The following is a 17,129-nucleotide window of genomic DNA, read 5'->3' as shown; positions in this document are numbered from 1 at the left end:
TTAATAGAATAACACTGCATATGTATTAGGAAGTTGAATATGCTAATGGTTTGTGTATAAATAACTTAATTTGAAAGCTGGGTGCGCTGTCTTGAGACAGACACTCGTATCTGCGCAAATATGCAACAAAACGCCTCTGCTCGCTGTGTGTATTGGTGTTCCGCACACCGGGTAAAAGAACCCCCATTTTTGGGGGACAACACCTTGGCGTCACGGCCACCCGGTCCCAGCGCCTGCGGGCTGCCCCGCCGCGGCTGAGGGGGACCCGCCGCTAGGCCCAAGCCTCCCCCCGGGCCCCACGGCCGTGGAGGGAGAGGGGGCCACGGCCGTGCAGCGCGGCTGGGGGGAACTTGCATCCTGCGAGGGCAGAGGGGCTGGCAGCCTTCCTGGGAACCCCCCACTAAACCCTCCCGGGTCAGGCCGCTGCGTGGCTGTAACCGGGGACGTGTCTCGGGGAGGAAAGCCCCGGAGGCAGTGCTGAGCTCCGTGTCCCAGGCAGAGTGGCTCGTCCGGAGGCACTCGCTGCGGCAGGACCAGAAAAGGAGCCAGGCACGGGCTGCTGAGCCCTCACCGGGCAGCCCTGGGCAGGAGGCCTGGCAGTAACCGGCATGCTCCAGCCCACGCTGTGCTGGAACGGGGAGGGAATAGGGATTGGTCTCGGGCAATGAAACCGGGACTTGAGGTCCAAAGAGCTGCTGGCACCAGCTCTGCCGGGGCCGGTGTTTTGCTGGACGCTATGGGACCATCACGACACGCCGCTCGAGGTGCCTGCGGGAGCTCTGGGGCTCTCCTCCCCTTCCCGGTCTGAGCCCCTCACTGCTTTCTGCCCCCCCTTCCCCAGGGCTCAATCAGCTGCCCGCCGGGGGTGTTGCAAGCCTTCTGCTGTTGATGCCATTACTTGAGGTCTGTGAGGAGCTAATTTTATGCCTTCACACCCTAGGTAAACCACAGCAGTGGCTAATCTGATAAGTGGTGTTCTGTTTAAAAAGCACAGGCCCTGTTCCCACTGCAGTTACTCAAGGAGCAGCACAGAGCTGAGATGATGCCCCTCGTTAATGCAGATGGAGCCACAATTAGGATTTGGCCCGTCCTTCCCGAAAACGTGGAACCCCAGGCCAGCGCACCAAGACAGCAGAGTCTGGGCAGAGCTGCGGGCTTGGGGCTGCAACAGATTCACGTAGAGAGCATCAAGGCTTGTTTCTGACCCTGCAAATGCTCACGCACGTGACGTTACCCCACAGAGAGCTCCAGGAGGTTTCCCACAGGAGACCCCCATGGGCGTGCGGACCCCGCACACACCCACGACGCTGCTGCAGGGGCGGGATGGTGGGAGCGGCGGAGAGCTGCTCTTTCCCAGCAGGAAAGATCCTGCTGCAGGAGTTTATTCTCAGTCAGAGGTGCCAGGGTGCACGCCGACGATGCGCATCAACTGCTGACTTAGGCAAGCTCCAGCCCTCGGTCGGCCGCTCTGGGAGGATGAGGCAGATCCGGGCGCATCCAGACTTGGCGGGAGATCAAAGGGAGGTGCTGACGCTGGTTCCGGCTCTTCCCTCCACGCCTGTCCTTGTCTGCGGCAATTAACGTATAGCTTTGTGCTGCACGGGAACTCGGCTCTCGGGAGCAAAAGCAACGCCCTGGTGAGCTGCTTTAATGCAGCCCTGGAGTTGGTGAGAAGCGATGACACTGTCACCGGCAGGGACGCGGCCCCACGTCTCCTGGGGTCTGCGCACAGGATGAGAGCCCTTGTGACAAGGCTGTGGCATGGAGCCGTGGAGACGGGTGGAGGTGGCCCTTCTCCTCCCTGCCTAGGCGTGGCGTGTACCTGTCCTGACACCTGATCGGGGATGAGATTGAGCTAACGAAGCTGACGAGGGAGGATGCCGTTTCCCATCAGTGCATTTCCACCCCAGCCCATTTCCTTCCCAGCACAGACCGGCATTTGGCACCCTCCCCGTTCTTGCTCTGCCTGCGGATCGCATGGAGCAACGAGCGGCTTTGCCAGGGTCACCCTGGGAGGCTACAGCGATTCGTACCACGGCTCCCATGTGCCTCGATGAAAGTCAGAGCCCCGGCCTCCGGTGCAGTATGTTGGGAAGGTCTCGCTCCACCAGAAAACCTCTGCAAAGTGGAGGGATCCGGCGTCCAGGTGGACCGGCCAGGATGGCACAGGGCCAGGCAGGGACCCCAAACCTGCATGGGGACTGCATGGGGCTGTAGGGGCCATGCCGCTGCTCAGAACCATCCTGCTGCGCCCCAGTGCAGCGGGAAGGAGGAGGAGAGGTGATGAATTTGACCTGCAGCCCCTGCAGGGCCAGGGCCACCACGGCCATCACCGCGAGGGCCGCAGCCACCCGTGCCCTCCCCGTGCGTCGGCGAGGCTGCGTGGGACCGGAGCACGGGGCCACCCCGTCACCCTCGAGGACACACAGAGCCACTTTGTCCCGGGGCAGCTGCGCCGCTCCGCCGGCACCCGCAGAAACGGCTTCTCTCGCAGTCAAACACAATGAAAAATAATTATAAAAAAGAAACACTAAAAACTCGGGGGGTGGGGGGAGAGCTGTGTGAGCAAACGCTGAAAGCCACACGAGTAGGAAATAGATTGTAATCTCCCTAACGAACTGCAGTTAATCAGCGTGAGCAACTGTGAAGCGGGGTTTGATGCAGGGCTTGCTATCAGAGCCTGTTTCCAGAGGGGACCCATATGTGACTGGGGGGCTCTGTGCCCTGTACGATAAAGACCCCAACGTCGCGGGTGGATGGGACTGTATTTAAACAGAAGTGCTTGGAAAAACTAACCCTGGTGTTGGTGCGGGGAGTCTTGCAGTCCGAGGGCAAAGACTAAACAAAGCCCAGAGCACTGTTACCTTCCTATATAAGCACTTAATTAATCATAAGGAGGTGTTGCCCCTCCCAGAAGACACCCCTGTGCCAGCCCTGCCACCCAGAGCGGAGTTCATCGTCTATGGCCAGTTCACCAGCATCTGTAGCCCTCTTGGTCCTCCACAGACCAACCCAAAATCCACTGGTGGAGCCTCTTTCCGCGGGTGCTGTCTGATTTCTTTTAATGGGCTCTTTTCTACAGTGGGAATCAAAACCCTGCGCTGCCGAGGAGGGAGGTCTGGTGCCTGCAGGGCCACAGATGTGCGGGGAAGGGTGTCTGTGGGCCAGCGGCTCCAAAAGCTTTATTGTTTGTTGGTTTCTGCTAACATCTACGTGACTCCACTGACTGACAACCACCTTCAGGGAACGCACGTGTTAGTTAAGGACACCCCGGCCTTTCTGTGGGGGCGGCGAGAAGGCACCGCTCCCTCTGCCAAGGCTTTCCCTGGCAGCCGCCGTCGCAGGGCCACGCACCCAGGGGCGCAGCGGGCGATGGGTTGCTGGTAGAAACCAAGCTGGTAGAAACCAACCCAGAAGGGTTGCTGGTAGAAACCAAGGGGGAACTGCAGCCCTGGGCCACGTGCTCCAGACCCACCAGTGGCTTTTTTTTTTTTTAGGCAGGGTGGAAACCAGAGTCTGGGGAGTTGAGTCCAGGTCCCACACCTGGGCAGCCCAGAGGAGATGGCCCCGCTGCCTTCTCCCCAACGTTGGGCTGTCTGAGCCTCCTGGCACGTTGTGTCTGCAGCCCTTCTCCGAAGAAAGTGGGAACATCTCTGCCTTATACGTAGTCACCTATAGGCTCTGTGCTGGTCCCCACTTGTCTCCATCCAGAGACGGCCGTGTTGACTGTGTCCGCTCGGAGGGACGTGCTGGGCCCCGCAGTTCCCCACTGGGCTCTACCATCCTGCCGGGCTAGTTGGCGGGCTCTGTGGCCATGGTGTCCGCGTCCGGAGGCGGCGGCACGCCGCTGTTCCCACCATTGCTCACGTTTTCCTTGCTGTTGTCCCTTGTGGGGTCGCTGCCTTTATCCTCCACTTTCTGCTTGAGTTTGAGGGAGGAATCTCTCCGGGAGAGGAGGGGTTGGTAGCCAGCGAAGCCTCCTCCACTCACGTTCGTACGCTTGTCTGGGGACGGACAGAAAAAGAGGACTGTTTACCTGGGGTCCAAACTGACCTTTCAGCTAAAGAAAAGGGGTGCGGGGTCTCTCCTTGCCAGAGGTGTTGGGGTGTCTTCTCTGAAAGATGGGGGTCCTTCCAGCCCCCGGATGCCCCCGAAGAGGGGAAGATGGGTGGGAGCCTGGGCTTGTGCCCCAGCGTGGCTGTGCTCAGGAGGGGCAGGGGAGGGTGTGATGGCTGGTCTCCTACCTCCCGGCCCGATGGGGTGCATCAGTCGGTTCATCTGGACGTTCCAGTGCTTGACGTTGGTGCTGGCCTGTCGCAGCTTCCGCTGGGCCACCTGGGAGGGGACAGAGGAGAGGGGTGAGCCGGCCACCTGACAGCCCCTGACCCGGGACCACGGGCAGGAGTTTCCCTTCTCCGAGGAAGTCCGGATTGGAGGTTCCCTCTGGGATGGAGATCCAGCTCACCCTCCTCTAGGTCTTCTGCTCCTCCTCCAATCCTCCCCCCTCCACACACTCCCACTGCCGACATTGCTCTGGACACCAGGGCTGTCCCCTCGGGGCAGGACCCGCTTGTCCCATCTCAGCCACTGAATCACCCCGTGCCTGTGCACGGCACAGCTCAGAAACCCCCCAGGCAATGTCAGCTTGGTCCCCCCAAAGCTGCTGGGTCTTCCCCAGTGTGGAGGTGACTCAGTGAGGGCTGGGAAGTCCCCCGGGGCTCGTGGAGTGAAGGGACGTGGCACCGATGTGATGCTCACCATGACGTCTTGGTCCACCCGCTGCCTGTTCACTCTCACTTCTTCCAGCTGCTTCTGTGCCTCTTCCAGGCACTTGTTCTTGTTCTCCATCTCCTGCTTGAGGACTTGCTTCTCCCGCTGAGTTTTGATGATGTATTCCTCCTGCTCCTCCTTCAGCTTCATCAGCTGCTTCAGCTTCTCCTCTTCCTCAGCCAGTAGCCTGTCAAGGAAGCGCAAGAGGTGAGGACGTCCCTCTGCCACTTCACCCACCAGCTTCCCCCATCCCTGCCGGCACACTGGGAAGTCACCAGCACACCCCAGTATCCCGGGGAGCACTGCAGTGCCCTGGGGAGCATGTCCCCAGGCCCAGCCACTCCCCTGGAGTGGGGCTGGTTGAGGAGGCTCAGGGATGCCCTGGTCCTACCTGGCCTGTGCGTATCTCACGGACTCCTCGTCCTGCCGTGCTTTCACCTCCTGCTGCAGGGCCTCCTGGAGCCGCTCCTGCATGTCCTCCAGCTCCAGGATGCGCTTGCGCTGACGCTCTGCCTCTGCCTCCTTCAGGACCATCTCTGCCTGCATGGAGGCACGAGCCTACGGCAGGGAGAGCAGCCATCAGCACGGGCGGCTGGCAGAGCCACCGCCGCCGTCCCCAGGGCCCCCTCACCCCTGGGTCTCCTACACCAGGGAGCGGGAGAGCTCCAAAGCAAGGCTGTTTCCCTGCTCAGGGAGACACACCACGTTGTTCGTGGTGTGGAGACACACCAGCGCTGGCTGCAAGGTCAGAAATGGGCTCCCTGGGCAGCCCGGCACTAGCACGCACCTCTTACCTGCCCCCCAGCTTCAGACACCCTGGGGCAGGTTGTCCTCGTCTCCTGCTCCTCGGGTATCTCACCCCTCCATCCCTCGTCTCCTGCTCCTCGGGTATCTCACCCCTCCATCCCTCGTCCCCGGCTCACGTACGGCCCCGGGGAGCCCCGAGGTGGTAGGTGGCAGCAGCGTAGTTGCGAGAGCAGGACGTGCTCCTAAAAGCTCCTCCAACCCCCCTGGGCTGCCACGGGCAAGGGACGGGGAAGGAAGCACCCACCCCATGAGTGATGCAGCCCTGCGGCAGGACGCGCCACAAGGACGCACCCACCTGCTCAGCCTCCTGCAGCTGGATCTCCAGAGTCCTCTGCATCTCCTCGTGCTGCTGCCTCCGCCGCTGCTCCTCCTCTTGCAGGAGTATCTCTGCCTGCCGCTGGGCCTCCTTAAGCAGCTCCAGCTCCTGCAGCTTCCGCTCCTTCTCCTCCTGGAGCTGCTTGAGCCGCTGCGTCTCCTCCTCCTTGGCTGCCTTGCGCTGCTCCCGTTGCTCCCGCTGCTCCCGTCGCTTCTGCTTCAGGTCTTTGTGCAGGGACTTCTTGCCCTCAGCCTGCAGCCGGATGGCAGTCTGGATGGCTGGGGAGGGAAGGGGATGGTCACTGGGGACATGGTGGGGGGCACAGGGAAGCTGGGGAGGGGGCACAGGGTGGGCACGGACCTAGCGTCCACTCCTGGCGCTGCCGAGTGTCGGAGGCACTCATCTCGTAGGTGCGGGAGGAGGTCTTCACGCAGAACATGCACCTCTTCCCATCCCGGTCGGGCAGCACCTGCAGGGAGAGGACACAGGGTGGTGTTACCCCCCGTACCCCACCTTAGCCCCGCTTTCTTCAGCCACAGGACTGCGTCTCCCATGCTCATGGATGTGAAACTGTGTATTCTTGGGTTCCCCTTCCTGGGGTCCGAAGGGGGTCTCCTGGGTCTCCTGCCCCCGAGCTGAGCATGGCCCAGGCTGTACCTCCACGCAGCAGTGCTTGTCCAACGCGATGCTCCCCTTCTTCTCCTTCCGTTCCTCGCTCATGTAGTAGGACAGGACACTAGGCTTCAGCGTGAACCACCGCTCTGACCAGTTCCTCCTCAGCTGGCCCTTCTTCCAGAGGTAGCCCTGCGCCCGAGAGACACGGGGATCAAAAACGGGGTGGGGGCAGGACAGGGTTTGTGCCCCAGGACATGTGGGCTCCTTGCCTGTTTGAGCACATCCTCGATGACCTCCTGGTATACCTCCTCCACGGCCATGCTGACAGCCTCCTGCTCGATGCCTCGCAGGAACCGCCCCGAGTTCACCATGTCCAGGAACTGCCAGACCGTCAGCCCCCCCTGCCCCTGCGGCTCCTGGGAGAGGTAGTCATCCAGCTCGCAGGAGTTCAGCTCCACGTTCATGGCTGCGCAGATCTTCTTCAGCAGGTACTCCACCTGCGGGGACGGGGAGCTCAGTGACGGCGAGAAGCGAGAGCTGTCCCCACCCCACCGACCCATTTTGGAGAGCCCAAGTCCACATCTCTTTCCAGCCTGGAGATGCAGGACCGTTATCCCAGAGGTATCACCCCTTGCAATGGTTGATGGCCATGGTCAAGGTGTTCCAGGCAGCAGGCAGGCTCAGGAGCCTGAGGCTGGGTAAGAGCTTGACCACTACTGGGAGGTTTTTCCTTTTAACCACGAGGCTGAGATGTTTTTGGCTTGTTTGTCTGCAGAGTGAGAAAACTCTGCAGAAGTCAAGGGCCTGAGGGAGAAGAGACCGACGCTGTCCCCCACACCCAGCCTGCAAGGCAGGTATCTCAGACCATGGTCCTGCCCTCAGCACCGCTCTGGTTTCCAGCTGATGTTGTAAAAACACTGGGGAGGAGCAGGGGAAGAGATCCCTACGGGGGAGATGAGCGTCGTTTTGAAACTGTAAATAAATTGCTTTGAGAAGAGCTAAAATTGTTGAAAATAACATGATGTCGGGAAGACTTATTTCAGCCCAAGTTTTGCTGCCAGCTCTCCTCTACCCACGATCTAGGGACCACGGAGGGTGGGTGACTGCAGAGAGCCACGCAGAAAGGTGAAACACAGCAGAGTCCCTGCACCCAGCTGGATTTTTTTACATCATCTACCTAGGAGTAGGCCAAAAATTTAATGTAGTTTCTTTTTTTTTTCTTTTTTTTTTTTTTTTTTCAAGCTCAGCCCTGTAAGCACAAAGATGATTCAGTTTGTCATGGTCTGGGGAACAGGAAACACCTCTCCCGGGGAGCAGGAAGTGCGGTCGCCCTCCTACGTCTGCGCAGCACTGCACTTCTTGTCTTTTTTTGCCCTGGTTTTTTGGTTTTTTTTTTTTTTTTTGGCTTTTCTGCTGATCTCAGGAGGTTGATGGTGTAGAAGCAGATGGCAGCTGCTTGACCAGCTGAGCTCCTCCTGGCGAGACCGCTCTTGGCTTCTGAGCTTGTCCCTCCTCCCCGGATCTGCCCACCTTCTCTTTGGGGTTGATCTGACCCCCGGAGAAGGGAGCACCTCCCCCTCCAAATGCCAGGTGGAATTTGGAGATTTGGAGATTACTGCCAGCAGCTTTGCAGGGCAGCCGGGGCAACCTCGCTCTTAACTCTCCAGCCGCTGAGCAGGGGGTGAGCGTCTGGTGGCAGTGGGCAAGGAGAGGGACAACTGGGTCCGCTCTGCCACTGCCTTCATGGTGGCACGGGCTGAGAGCAGCACGAGGGACGTGGCCCCGTCCAGCCTGACAGCGATTTCATGGGGAGCAACCTCCCATTTCACCAGACTTTAAGGGTTTCTTGTCATCTTCTCTTTCTCCCCCATGAAAAGCAGGAGGAGTCCTCCAACACCATGCTCGGCTCAACCCCGGGGTGAGATGGAGGGGCTTTAGGCAAGGGACCAGCCCCAGCAGGGGCTGAGCTGCAGATGCTCCTTGGTCGGGGCTCTGAGAACTGGCACATTCATGTCACAGCAGACAAAAGAGCTTGTTGCTGTAGGCTCGGGCCACGGAAGAGCACTATGGACCAGCCCACACCTCATCCGCCAAGACATCTATACTTGAGAGGCTTCAGCATTTCGGAGGTGTCCTCCCAGCTGCTCCCGGGTCACCCCCCTCTCCCTGGGGGTGGCCATGGGCATAGCGGGGGGTGCCCAGGGCAGACAGCCCCCTCCTCCCACTCCCGGCCTGTTCCCTCTCACACCCTGGAGCATCACATCTTTCAGGATGTGGTGGGACATGCCAGGAAGTGATAGCGGGATGTGTCACCCCCAAACGGGGCTCTGCCAGCACGCAGAGCCCTGGGAGGATGGGGATGGGGGGCAGAGGGAGGTCCTACCTCGTCTGGCACCATGACGAGAGGGTATTTGTCTTCAGACAGAAAGTTGAAGAGACACCAGAGCTTGAAGGCATCTTGGTGGGATACGACGCCATTCCCATTCCGGTCGGGCTTGTAATTCTTCTTTGCGGTCAGGGTCCAGCAGAGCTCGTCAAAGTTTTCCTTGACAAAAGCACCTTCCTCCACCTGTGGGCAGGAGCCAGGCGGGTGAGCGTGGTGCTGCAGGGCTACGGAGGGAGTTTCTGGGGGGGGAAGCGCTGGAGGGAGGGTGGGCAGAAACCCTCACACCTCAAATCTGTCCCTGATGGTGAGAAGCACGGGGTAATTGATACGCGGGACCCACAGCTAGAGTGTAAGTGGGCACTGACCCACGATGCCAGAGTACACGTCCCCAGCACAGGTCCCCTAATGCGTGCAAGCGAGGCATCCCGGCCGGGAGAGAAGATGCTACGGGACCACTGCGGCACCCGGGCACCACGGCACGGCCACGGTGGCTCAGCCATGTCCTGCTGGGCTTTGGAGCACCACCAGGAACCCCGTGGCAAAGCCCACCTCCCCAACACCTCCATGGCTTCGGGTTGCTCTTGTTATCCCATTTGACCATAAAGAGGAACTGAGGCTCAGCGAAGGGAAGTGATGGGCCCCAGGCAGGCAGCAGCGGAGGCAGGAATGACGCCTCCATCAACCTCGGCCCCGCTGCCTGTCCGTGAGCTTCTGCGACCGCTTGCCCGGCATCACGAGCTGCTTCATGCAGCAATTTTGGTGCGGCACCGGGGAACTGTGACGGGGGCCAAAGGAGCCTGGCTGCATCTGGCTGCTCCATTCCAGCCGGGTGAGCTGCGCACCGCCGGCACGAGGGCAAACCACAGCCTGCGGCGGCAGAGCCGGAGAAAAACCTTTGGGTGGCGGAAAGCTGAAAGCCCCTCTTACTAGGAAAACCCACTTCCCCTTCTCAGGCCACCTCTGGGATTTTATTAGCCATAGTGAAACCAGAAGAGGCTCATCTTCCAAAGAACCACATGGGAAGCTGGAAGGATTTTGGCTGCTCTGTGACGGGGAGATGGGGCTGGGCTGACCTTGGGCAGCTGCCTGCCCCGGGTAGAGGAGCTGGGGAAGGCTCTGCCCTCGCTCGCTGCAGACCAGATCCCTGCAGCTGAGATCTGGACCGGGCTGGGCAGCTCCCGACCAGCTCAGGGCAAGGCAAAGACTGGCACGGGGACCGGCACGGAGCACCGCGGAGAGGCACGGCTCAGCCCCGGGGAAGCGGCAGGGGAGGGAAGGGTTACTGCACCCAGCTCCGGGCTCCCCCTTCTTTCGAGCACACAGTGGAAGAAAGTTGTCAGTCATTTTTCCTCTCCTCGCATGCCTGGAGGAAATGAGCACCCAGCCGCAAAAGTCTCGCTGTGCCAAACAAAGGTGCCTTTGAGCCACGCGGAAAAAAGGGAGAAAGCCCCTGCCCACCCCAACCTCTGCTCCTGCCCCGGCACCTCATCCTTCTCCCTCTCCTCCTCTTTGCCAAATGAGGTCACACCTCAAATTTGAACAGGGGTGGAGAGGAAAAAGGGGCTGATTTCTCTCTCTGAGCCCTTTAGGAAATGTGGGCAGAGATGCACCTCCATCCAGAGCCTGGATGGAAAGGGCTGACTTCATCCTTGCCAAGGAGAGGTTGAGCATTAAACATTTCTCACCCGTTTTGGCGTTCACCTGAGTGCTCCCCAACTCTCTGTATCCTTTTTCCACCCATCAAGGCGCGGGATCTCCAAGAGCAAAGGGCAGCCGAGCCGTGGGGCTCCCATGGGATGCGGGAGCAGACCAGGAACCGTGGTGTCCCCACCGGAGACGGAGCAGGTCGGGGGGGGGGACGGGACACACACGACGGCCAAGGGGCTCACCTTATCCAGGATGTACTTGTTGAGGTACGGCATGTAGCCCTGGCTGGACACCGGCCCGTCGTCATCATCGCGGAAATGCTCTTCCAGCGCCACGGGATCGTGGGGGATGCACAGCACCGTGTACAGGTTGTGAGACAGCACCTGGCCGAGCGCGAGGGACGGGGAGAAGGTGAACAAGCTCCAACCCATCCCCACCGTGCCACCCACCCGCCCGGGGACCGTGCCCTGCCCGGCATCACCTCCCGGCAGCCACAGCATCCAGGCATGGCTTGCGTTTGGCAGAGGGAGAGGGGAATATTGTAATCCATATATATATATGGGTTATATATATGGGTTATATATATGGGTTATATATACGGGTTATAATCCCAAATACAAACCTCAGGGAATCACTTAGAAACAGGCAAAAATTGAGGATTTTTCCACATTCGTTTCTTTTCTTTCTTGGCACATGGGCAACTTTTTTGTTTAAAAAAAAGGGCTGTTTCAAACGTTACAGAGCAAACAGGACATGCTTTGATCAAGAGAAGATGATAAGCCACCCCAAGCCATGCTGTTTGGCAGCTGCCCTTAGCGATTTCTTGAAAACATAACCAACGACGGCGCCCAGCCTGGCAGCGCTTGCTTTCTGCCAGTGGGGCACAGAAGGACGCGAAGATGAAAATAAGAAAAGATTTATGAGAAACTAAGAAAAGGTTTTGTCTGGAATGGAAGCAGACAAGGGTGATCTGGAGACAAACCATCTCCAGAAGCAGTCTGCGAGCCTCACCAACCAGCCCATTTTTCTTCAAATCCCCCAAAACAAAGCATGTTTTGAAGCTCTCGAATTTCCCACGTGCTGGAAAGCCCACGCCGCTGCCGGGCCAGCGGCCAGAGCCCGGAGCGAGGCTGCCCATGAGCACCACCAGCATCTCCGGCTCCTGATGCCGGGCAGGCGGTTGTCTCCTTGTCTTTACCTCCCAGCAAGCAGGAGATGGTTAAACGAGGGTCCCAAACTGATGCCGTCCCATTGCACCAGGGGTTGCAGACAGCTGGCCAAGGTTTCAAGGGCTGGAGGAGATGGTGTGCAGCATCCCCGCTCCTCTCCGTGCAGGGCTGGAAATTTCCTTCCAGCAGGAGAGGAGCTGCCGGAGGCCACGCCGGCTGCTGCAGCTGGAGATGGTTCTTGCTCAACCAGATTTTCTTTCTCCTTTTCACCCTCCGGACCCGATGTTATCAGCAGGACTCCACCCAGCGCTCAAACACGAGCGGGCTGTAGCCCTGAGCGCTGCTGCTACGGCTGCGCCTTTCTGGGTTCGGTGCAGCCCCGGGGTCCCCGCAGGGGTGGAGAGGGATGGAAACACCCTGGGCATCTGCCGGGATGGCTAACAAATCCGTCAGAATGGATCGAAAGTTTGGGAATCGTATCCCGTCCCCCCTTTCCAATGTGGGGCCTCGTCCCCATCCCTAGCACCTCCTCTCGCAGCACCCCAAAAAGTCCTTGGAGGTCTTGCATGTGCCCCCGGCCGTGGCCGGCACCTCAACCCCTCCATCCGCCCTGGCACGCTGCAAACCACAGCCCCTCCGCTCGCCGGAGCCGTCACCTACAAAAGGAAAGCGGGGCAGGGTGGGGAGGAAAGCCCCGGCCAGGCTGATGGCGGGGTGCCCGGGGCCGGGGCTGCCCCAACCCCACGGAGAGAGGAGAGGGGGAAACCCTCCCCCGGGCTCTGAAACGAGGGCTAGGAGGGGAAAATAACGGGGGGGGAGAAGGGAAGGGGTGCTCTGAGAGCGGTTTGGTGACACAACCTTTCCCCTGCGGGGTGCAGGGGATGGCCGGGGGGGGGGGCAGAGGTCTGCCCAACGCCCCCGAGCATCCCAAATCCCTCCGAGCACCAGCCTCGATGCTGTTCTCCACCCTCTCCCCTGCTCTCCTGCCCCCCATCACCCCCTGCTCCCACCCCTCCGCAGCCGCCCGCGGCCGCTGCCGACGCCAGCCAGAGCCGGGGGTGGAATATTTAACGTGGCTGGAGAATGGCAGCCCCTCTTCTTCTCCCCCGTGGGAGATGCCGGGGGCGATGCCAGGGCTGGGGGTGACCTTTCAGGCTGGAGCCTGGCCGAAACGCAAACCCCTCTGGCCCCGGAGGGCTGGAGCAGGGGGATCGGGGCTCCTGCACCATGCAGGGAGCGTTGCTGCTGCCTCAGTTTCCCCATGTCCGAACAGACCGACCCTGCTGAGAAAATCAAAGCCTCCCCGGAGCTGGGGGTGCAGGGAGTCCTGTCCCAGGGGACGCCAGTGCCAGGGGTCTTTGCCAGAGGCGAGGGTCCCTTTAGCTGCCCATCTTCCGCAGCGAGGAGGTTGGGAGCGGGGACTGCTGCCTCGCTGCCCCATCAGCCGGGGCCCCTCGGCTCAAGCCCAGCCCCGGGACCATCAGCTCCCAGCGTCGGGGAAGGCTTTCCCCATTGCTCGCACGGCTGCTTCAGACCTCTTACTGGCCAAACTGGGACCCACTGGCTACTGCCAAGAGCCTTTTGTGCAGGCAACAAGCAGAGGAGCTTTCAGTCCAAGCCAGGCGCCTTCCTCCTGCCCCCGGGGGGGTCCAAAACGGGCTGTGCTGTGCTAACCCAGCCCCCCGAGGCACCAGTTATACCCAGCGACCCGCACGGGTTATGGGCTCTTTCTCCGAAAGCGAGCAAGAGGCACCTCCCCTGCCATTTGCACCCTGAGCCTGCAACCCCAGGCAGCGGGTGGGGGATCCCTCTGCCCCCCGACACGCATTTAAACCACTCGCCTGTCCCCCTGCCTCCTCCTCTCCGCTCCCCAAGGGCTTTGCTGCAGCGGGCAGCCTCAGGGAGACCGAGCTCCGCTCAGCAAACCGCTCCTCTCCCTCTACAACAGGGACAGGAGCGGAGCAGAGGTGCCAGAAAGCACCAGGACGGTGCTCGGTGGCTCCCACCCGCCTGCCCCAGCCGGGCACGGGCACCCCAAAGGGCTCAGCTCTGCCCCGCCTGCGGGAGCCGCATCCCGCATCCCTGCCAGCATCCACCGAGACGGGGAGCGGCTCCCCCAGCTCGCCCAGGGAGGATGCGATGGCACGGAGAGGGTAAAAGCTCATCCAAGAGCAGGGCTGGCGTGTGCCCGCGCTGGGAACAGAACTACCCGACATCTCTCGACGCGTAGCACTCAACCACAAGACCGTCTTTCCTTCCTGTGCAGATACACACCTACACTCACACATACGTACGCACGCGCTTGCTTGCATAGGAGTGTCCTGAGAGAAAGAACTCAACTGCTGAACCCAACGGCTTCCCACAGCTTCGCCATCACGCTTTGAAACGCTACTAAATTTACTTATGCAGTTGGCTGGAGAGAGGTCGGAGCAGTTAAGCACCCAGCTCCCACGGGCGAGCTGCTCATCTGCCAGCAAAATCCCACCCCAGCTCCTGGGGCTGGTTTTGTTTCTGTAGGTGCAAATGCCGTGAACGCCAGCATTTCTCCCACCCTTGTTCAAGACCCTTCTTGCAGCAACACGCCTGGGTGAGGGAGCAGAACGCGGCCCGGCTCGCACAGCCCGGGAGGAGTTTGGAGAGGGCACGGCCACCACGGTTTTAACACGTTATTGCTCAAACCTGCGAGAACCTGGATTTCTTCTGCACTGAACCTACGAGCAGAAACGCCGCTGTTGGCTCGCGTAGGCTGGGGCAAACCTGAGCCAGCGTTTGGCAGCAATGGGCAATGGAAACGAGCTCTCCTCCGCCTCGAGGCCGGTGGAAAGTTATCCAAAGTTGAGCTCTGTCGTGCCACGGCGCAGCCCGACCTGCCCCCGTCCCGTCTCGGTGCTGAAGGCGGGTGGAAAAATAACGAGGGGCGAATCTCCCTTCCCTTCTGAAATGTCACCCTGGGCAAAGCCACCGCGGAGACGCCGGCCCCAGCATCCCCGCAGCCCCTGCACGAGGGTTTGCAGCTCCCCCAGCCCCCCTGCACTAACTCTCTAGGAAATTGCTGTTAAAATTAGGGTCTCTGTGGCCTCAGCATCGTCGCTGGCGATAAAGATCTTGCAAGATGAGCACTGCACGTGTTCACGCCGGCGCTTTCGGGACCGGCAGCACGCCTGGGCTGGGCTCAGGACCCAAAGCCCGGGTGCAGGGGATGCTCTGAGGGGAGCACAGCAGCCCTGCTCGGGGATTAGCAAGGGGAATTAGGCTCTGGCCTACTTTGGGATTTTCCTTAATTCCTTCAGATATTTCTACAGTTTTAAGTAGGCGAGCCTGGCTCGCAGGGCACATGTACAAGGAGTTTCTGGGGAGCAGCCGAAGGCTCTCGGCTGCAAAGGCAGCGGTGGAGCATGAGGAGCCTGGCTCCCGCTGCTTCTCCTCCAGACCCCTGCAAACAAACCCCTTAATTTTGGGGCAAAACACGTCCCCCCTGCCAAGCCCAGCACTTCCCCTGCAGTCCGTCCCAGGGGAAGCCCTATAAAGTAGAGGGAATAGAGGAAAAGAGGTTAATTTGCAGCGTTTCACAACTCAGCTCACAGGCTGGCAGCAGTTGCCAAGTCCTGACGCAACATCTCCCCGTGTTTTGCATGTTTCTAGCTCAGGTCTTTCCTCTGCATCGCAGCCCCCTGCTCCAACCGGCATTTCCAACCCCGGCGCCAGCCTAAGAACCACAACGGGGCATTTACACGGCAACAAAAAAGGAGTCCCATCATTTGCAAAGGGAAAAAAAAAAAAAATCATCAATAATTATCGTCAAAGCCAAGGTGCAACCTGTCGGATTCGACCAGACCCCGTCCCAGAGGCGGACAAAAAAGTTTTTAAAGCCACAACGGTTTTGACGAAGGGCTGAATGCAGGAGCCCTCTGCAAAGCTGCTAAAGGGGTGGGAGAGAGGGGAAATCAGAGATTTTTTAAAAGCGCTGTGTTATTTCTGGCCAGACCACCGAGGAGTTTTACTTTAAAAACGGTCTGCCTCTACCTCCCGACCTGCTGGCTGAACAGGAAGCAGAAATGTGGGTGCTCTGGCAAACAAGAAAATATAAACCGAGTTTAGGCTGTTAGTTGGGCATAAAAAGCCTAAGAAACCGCAAACAACTAAAAATTAGATATCTCCTCATTTTCACCTAGAAAATACATTTGAGCATTAACTCCCCCCACCTTGTTTTTTAAAGGGAGACAAGGCAGAGCCAGCAAACCTCACCAAAACCAGCGTGGCGGCGACAGCAAGGTCTTATTAATCCTAATATTTAACAATTCCTCCGTGGAGACCCAGGGGGGACGCAGAGCATCCCTGGAGCCGCTCGGCCCCTCGCAGCCCACCTGCCAGCCCCGCGCCGGGGCCGTCCGAGCCCCCCCGAGGACTCACTTTGAGCTGGGATTTGGAGACCTTGCCGCTCTTCTCCACATCCAGGGCGGTGAAGGCGTACCAGATGGACTTCAGCAGCTCCGCTCGCAGGTCCATGGCTACAGGCGGCGATGGCAGAGGCGGCTCTGTCGAGGCCGAGGATCCGGTTCCAGGAAACCGCCTGCCTCGACAGCCTTGGGCGGCGGGGGACGCGCGAAGCAGGAGCGCCATCTGCTTGGGCGCGCCCCGGAGAAGCCCACGGGCCACATCTTGCCCCCAGGGGCCACATCCTGGCCCCGCGGTCCCCTGGGCTGCAGGTCTTTCCCCCCCGCCCCACGGACAGATCCCCCACGCCCAGGGAAGCGCAATCCAGGGCTCACGGAGCACAAACAGGAGAGGGATTGGTAACCCTTTGCTAGCTCAGCCTCCGGATCAAAAGCTTTCTCGGCCTTCGTGTTCTGCGGAGAGAAATCCCCTCCCTGACTCAAATAGCAGCTTCCTCTTCTGAGATTTAAATGAAGAGCTTCCCCTCGCAGCGGGAGACGCGGGCTGCGCCTTTGGGAAAGGTTCCAGCCCTGCTCGTTTTGGGATCAGGCGCACCAAGGCAGGCGAGGGGAGATGGAGCACCAAGGAGACGTAGCCCGCTGCAGCCCGCCCGGGTTATGCCCGTTCCTTGCCTGCAGAAACCTCTTCCTCTGCAAACTCCTCGGGTATATCCAAAAAAAGACAACATCCGATTGCTGGGAGCCCGCGCTGGTGTTAGGTTTACGGTTGGACTCCATGATCTTAAAGGTCTTTTCCAACCTAAATGATTCTATGGTGCTCTCTGCCCTGGCTTTGTCCACAAACTGCCCGGGGCTGAGGTACGCAGCGGAGGGGCTGAGCTTGCTCCTGCTGGGTTGAGGAAGCCAGCCCAGGTCTCTCTCCCCAGCTCAGAGGGTTGTAGGACGTGTTCACAGACACATTTTCTTGTAGGGGCACAATTCCCTAAATCTGGGCTTGCAGGAGTCCTTGGAAGAGCCGAGGCCTG

General features: G+C 59.8%; 1 protein-coding gene across 1 annotated transcript; it reads right to left on the bottom strand.

Moving 5' to 3' along the window:
• Nucleotides 1–3,417: 3,417 nt before the first annotated feature.
• Nucleotides 3,418–16,308, bottom strand: DEF6 (DEF6 guanine nucleotide exchange factor). Its single transcript, XM_075521776.1, has 11 exons — nt 16,121–16,308; nt 10,784–10,924; nt 8,892–9,077; nt 6,778–7,005; nt 6,551–6,697; nt 6,254–6,362; nt 5,873–6,171; nt 5,162–5,328; nt 4,759–4,957; nt 4,245–4,335; nt 3,418–4,004 (listed from the first exon to the last, which is right to left on the bottom strand). Exons 1-11 carry the CDS (start codon nt 16,214–16,216, stop codon nt 3,793–3,795), a joined length of 1,875 nt encoding a protein of 624 aa, XP_075377891.1. The 5' UTR covers nt 16,217–16,308; the 3' UTR covers nt 3,418–3,792.
• Nucleotides 16,309–17,129: the final 821 nt, after the last annotated feature.

The sequence above is a fragment of the Mycteria americana genome, chromosome 20 (genome assembly GCF_035582795.1).
Source record: "Mycteria americana isolate JAX WOST 10 ecotype Jacksonville Zoo and Gardens chromosome 20, USCA_MyAme_1.0, whole genome shotgun sequence".
Classification (NCBI taxonomy): domain Eukaryota; kingdom Metazoa; phylum Chordata; class Aves; order Ciconiiformes; family Ciconiidae; genus Mycteria; species Mycteria americana.
Note: the sequence above shows the minus strand (reverse complement) of the source record. Positions and strands in the feature narration are given on the sequence as shown.

Coding starts and splice junctions, on each gene's coding strand:
- DEF6 (XM_075521776.1), bottom strand. CDS start 16,216: ATGGACCTGCGAGCGGAGCTGCTGAAGTCCATCTGGTACGCCTTCACC. Junction 10,925..16,120: donor TCTCCAAATCCCAGCTCAAA/GTGAGTCCTCGG, acceptor GCGCTCGGCCAG/GTGCTGTCTCACAACCTGTA. Junction 4,958..5,161: donor GTGAGATACGCACAGGCCAG/GTAGGACCAGGG, acceptor CTTCCTTGACAG/GCTACTGGCTGAGGAAGAGG.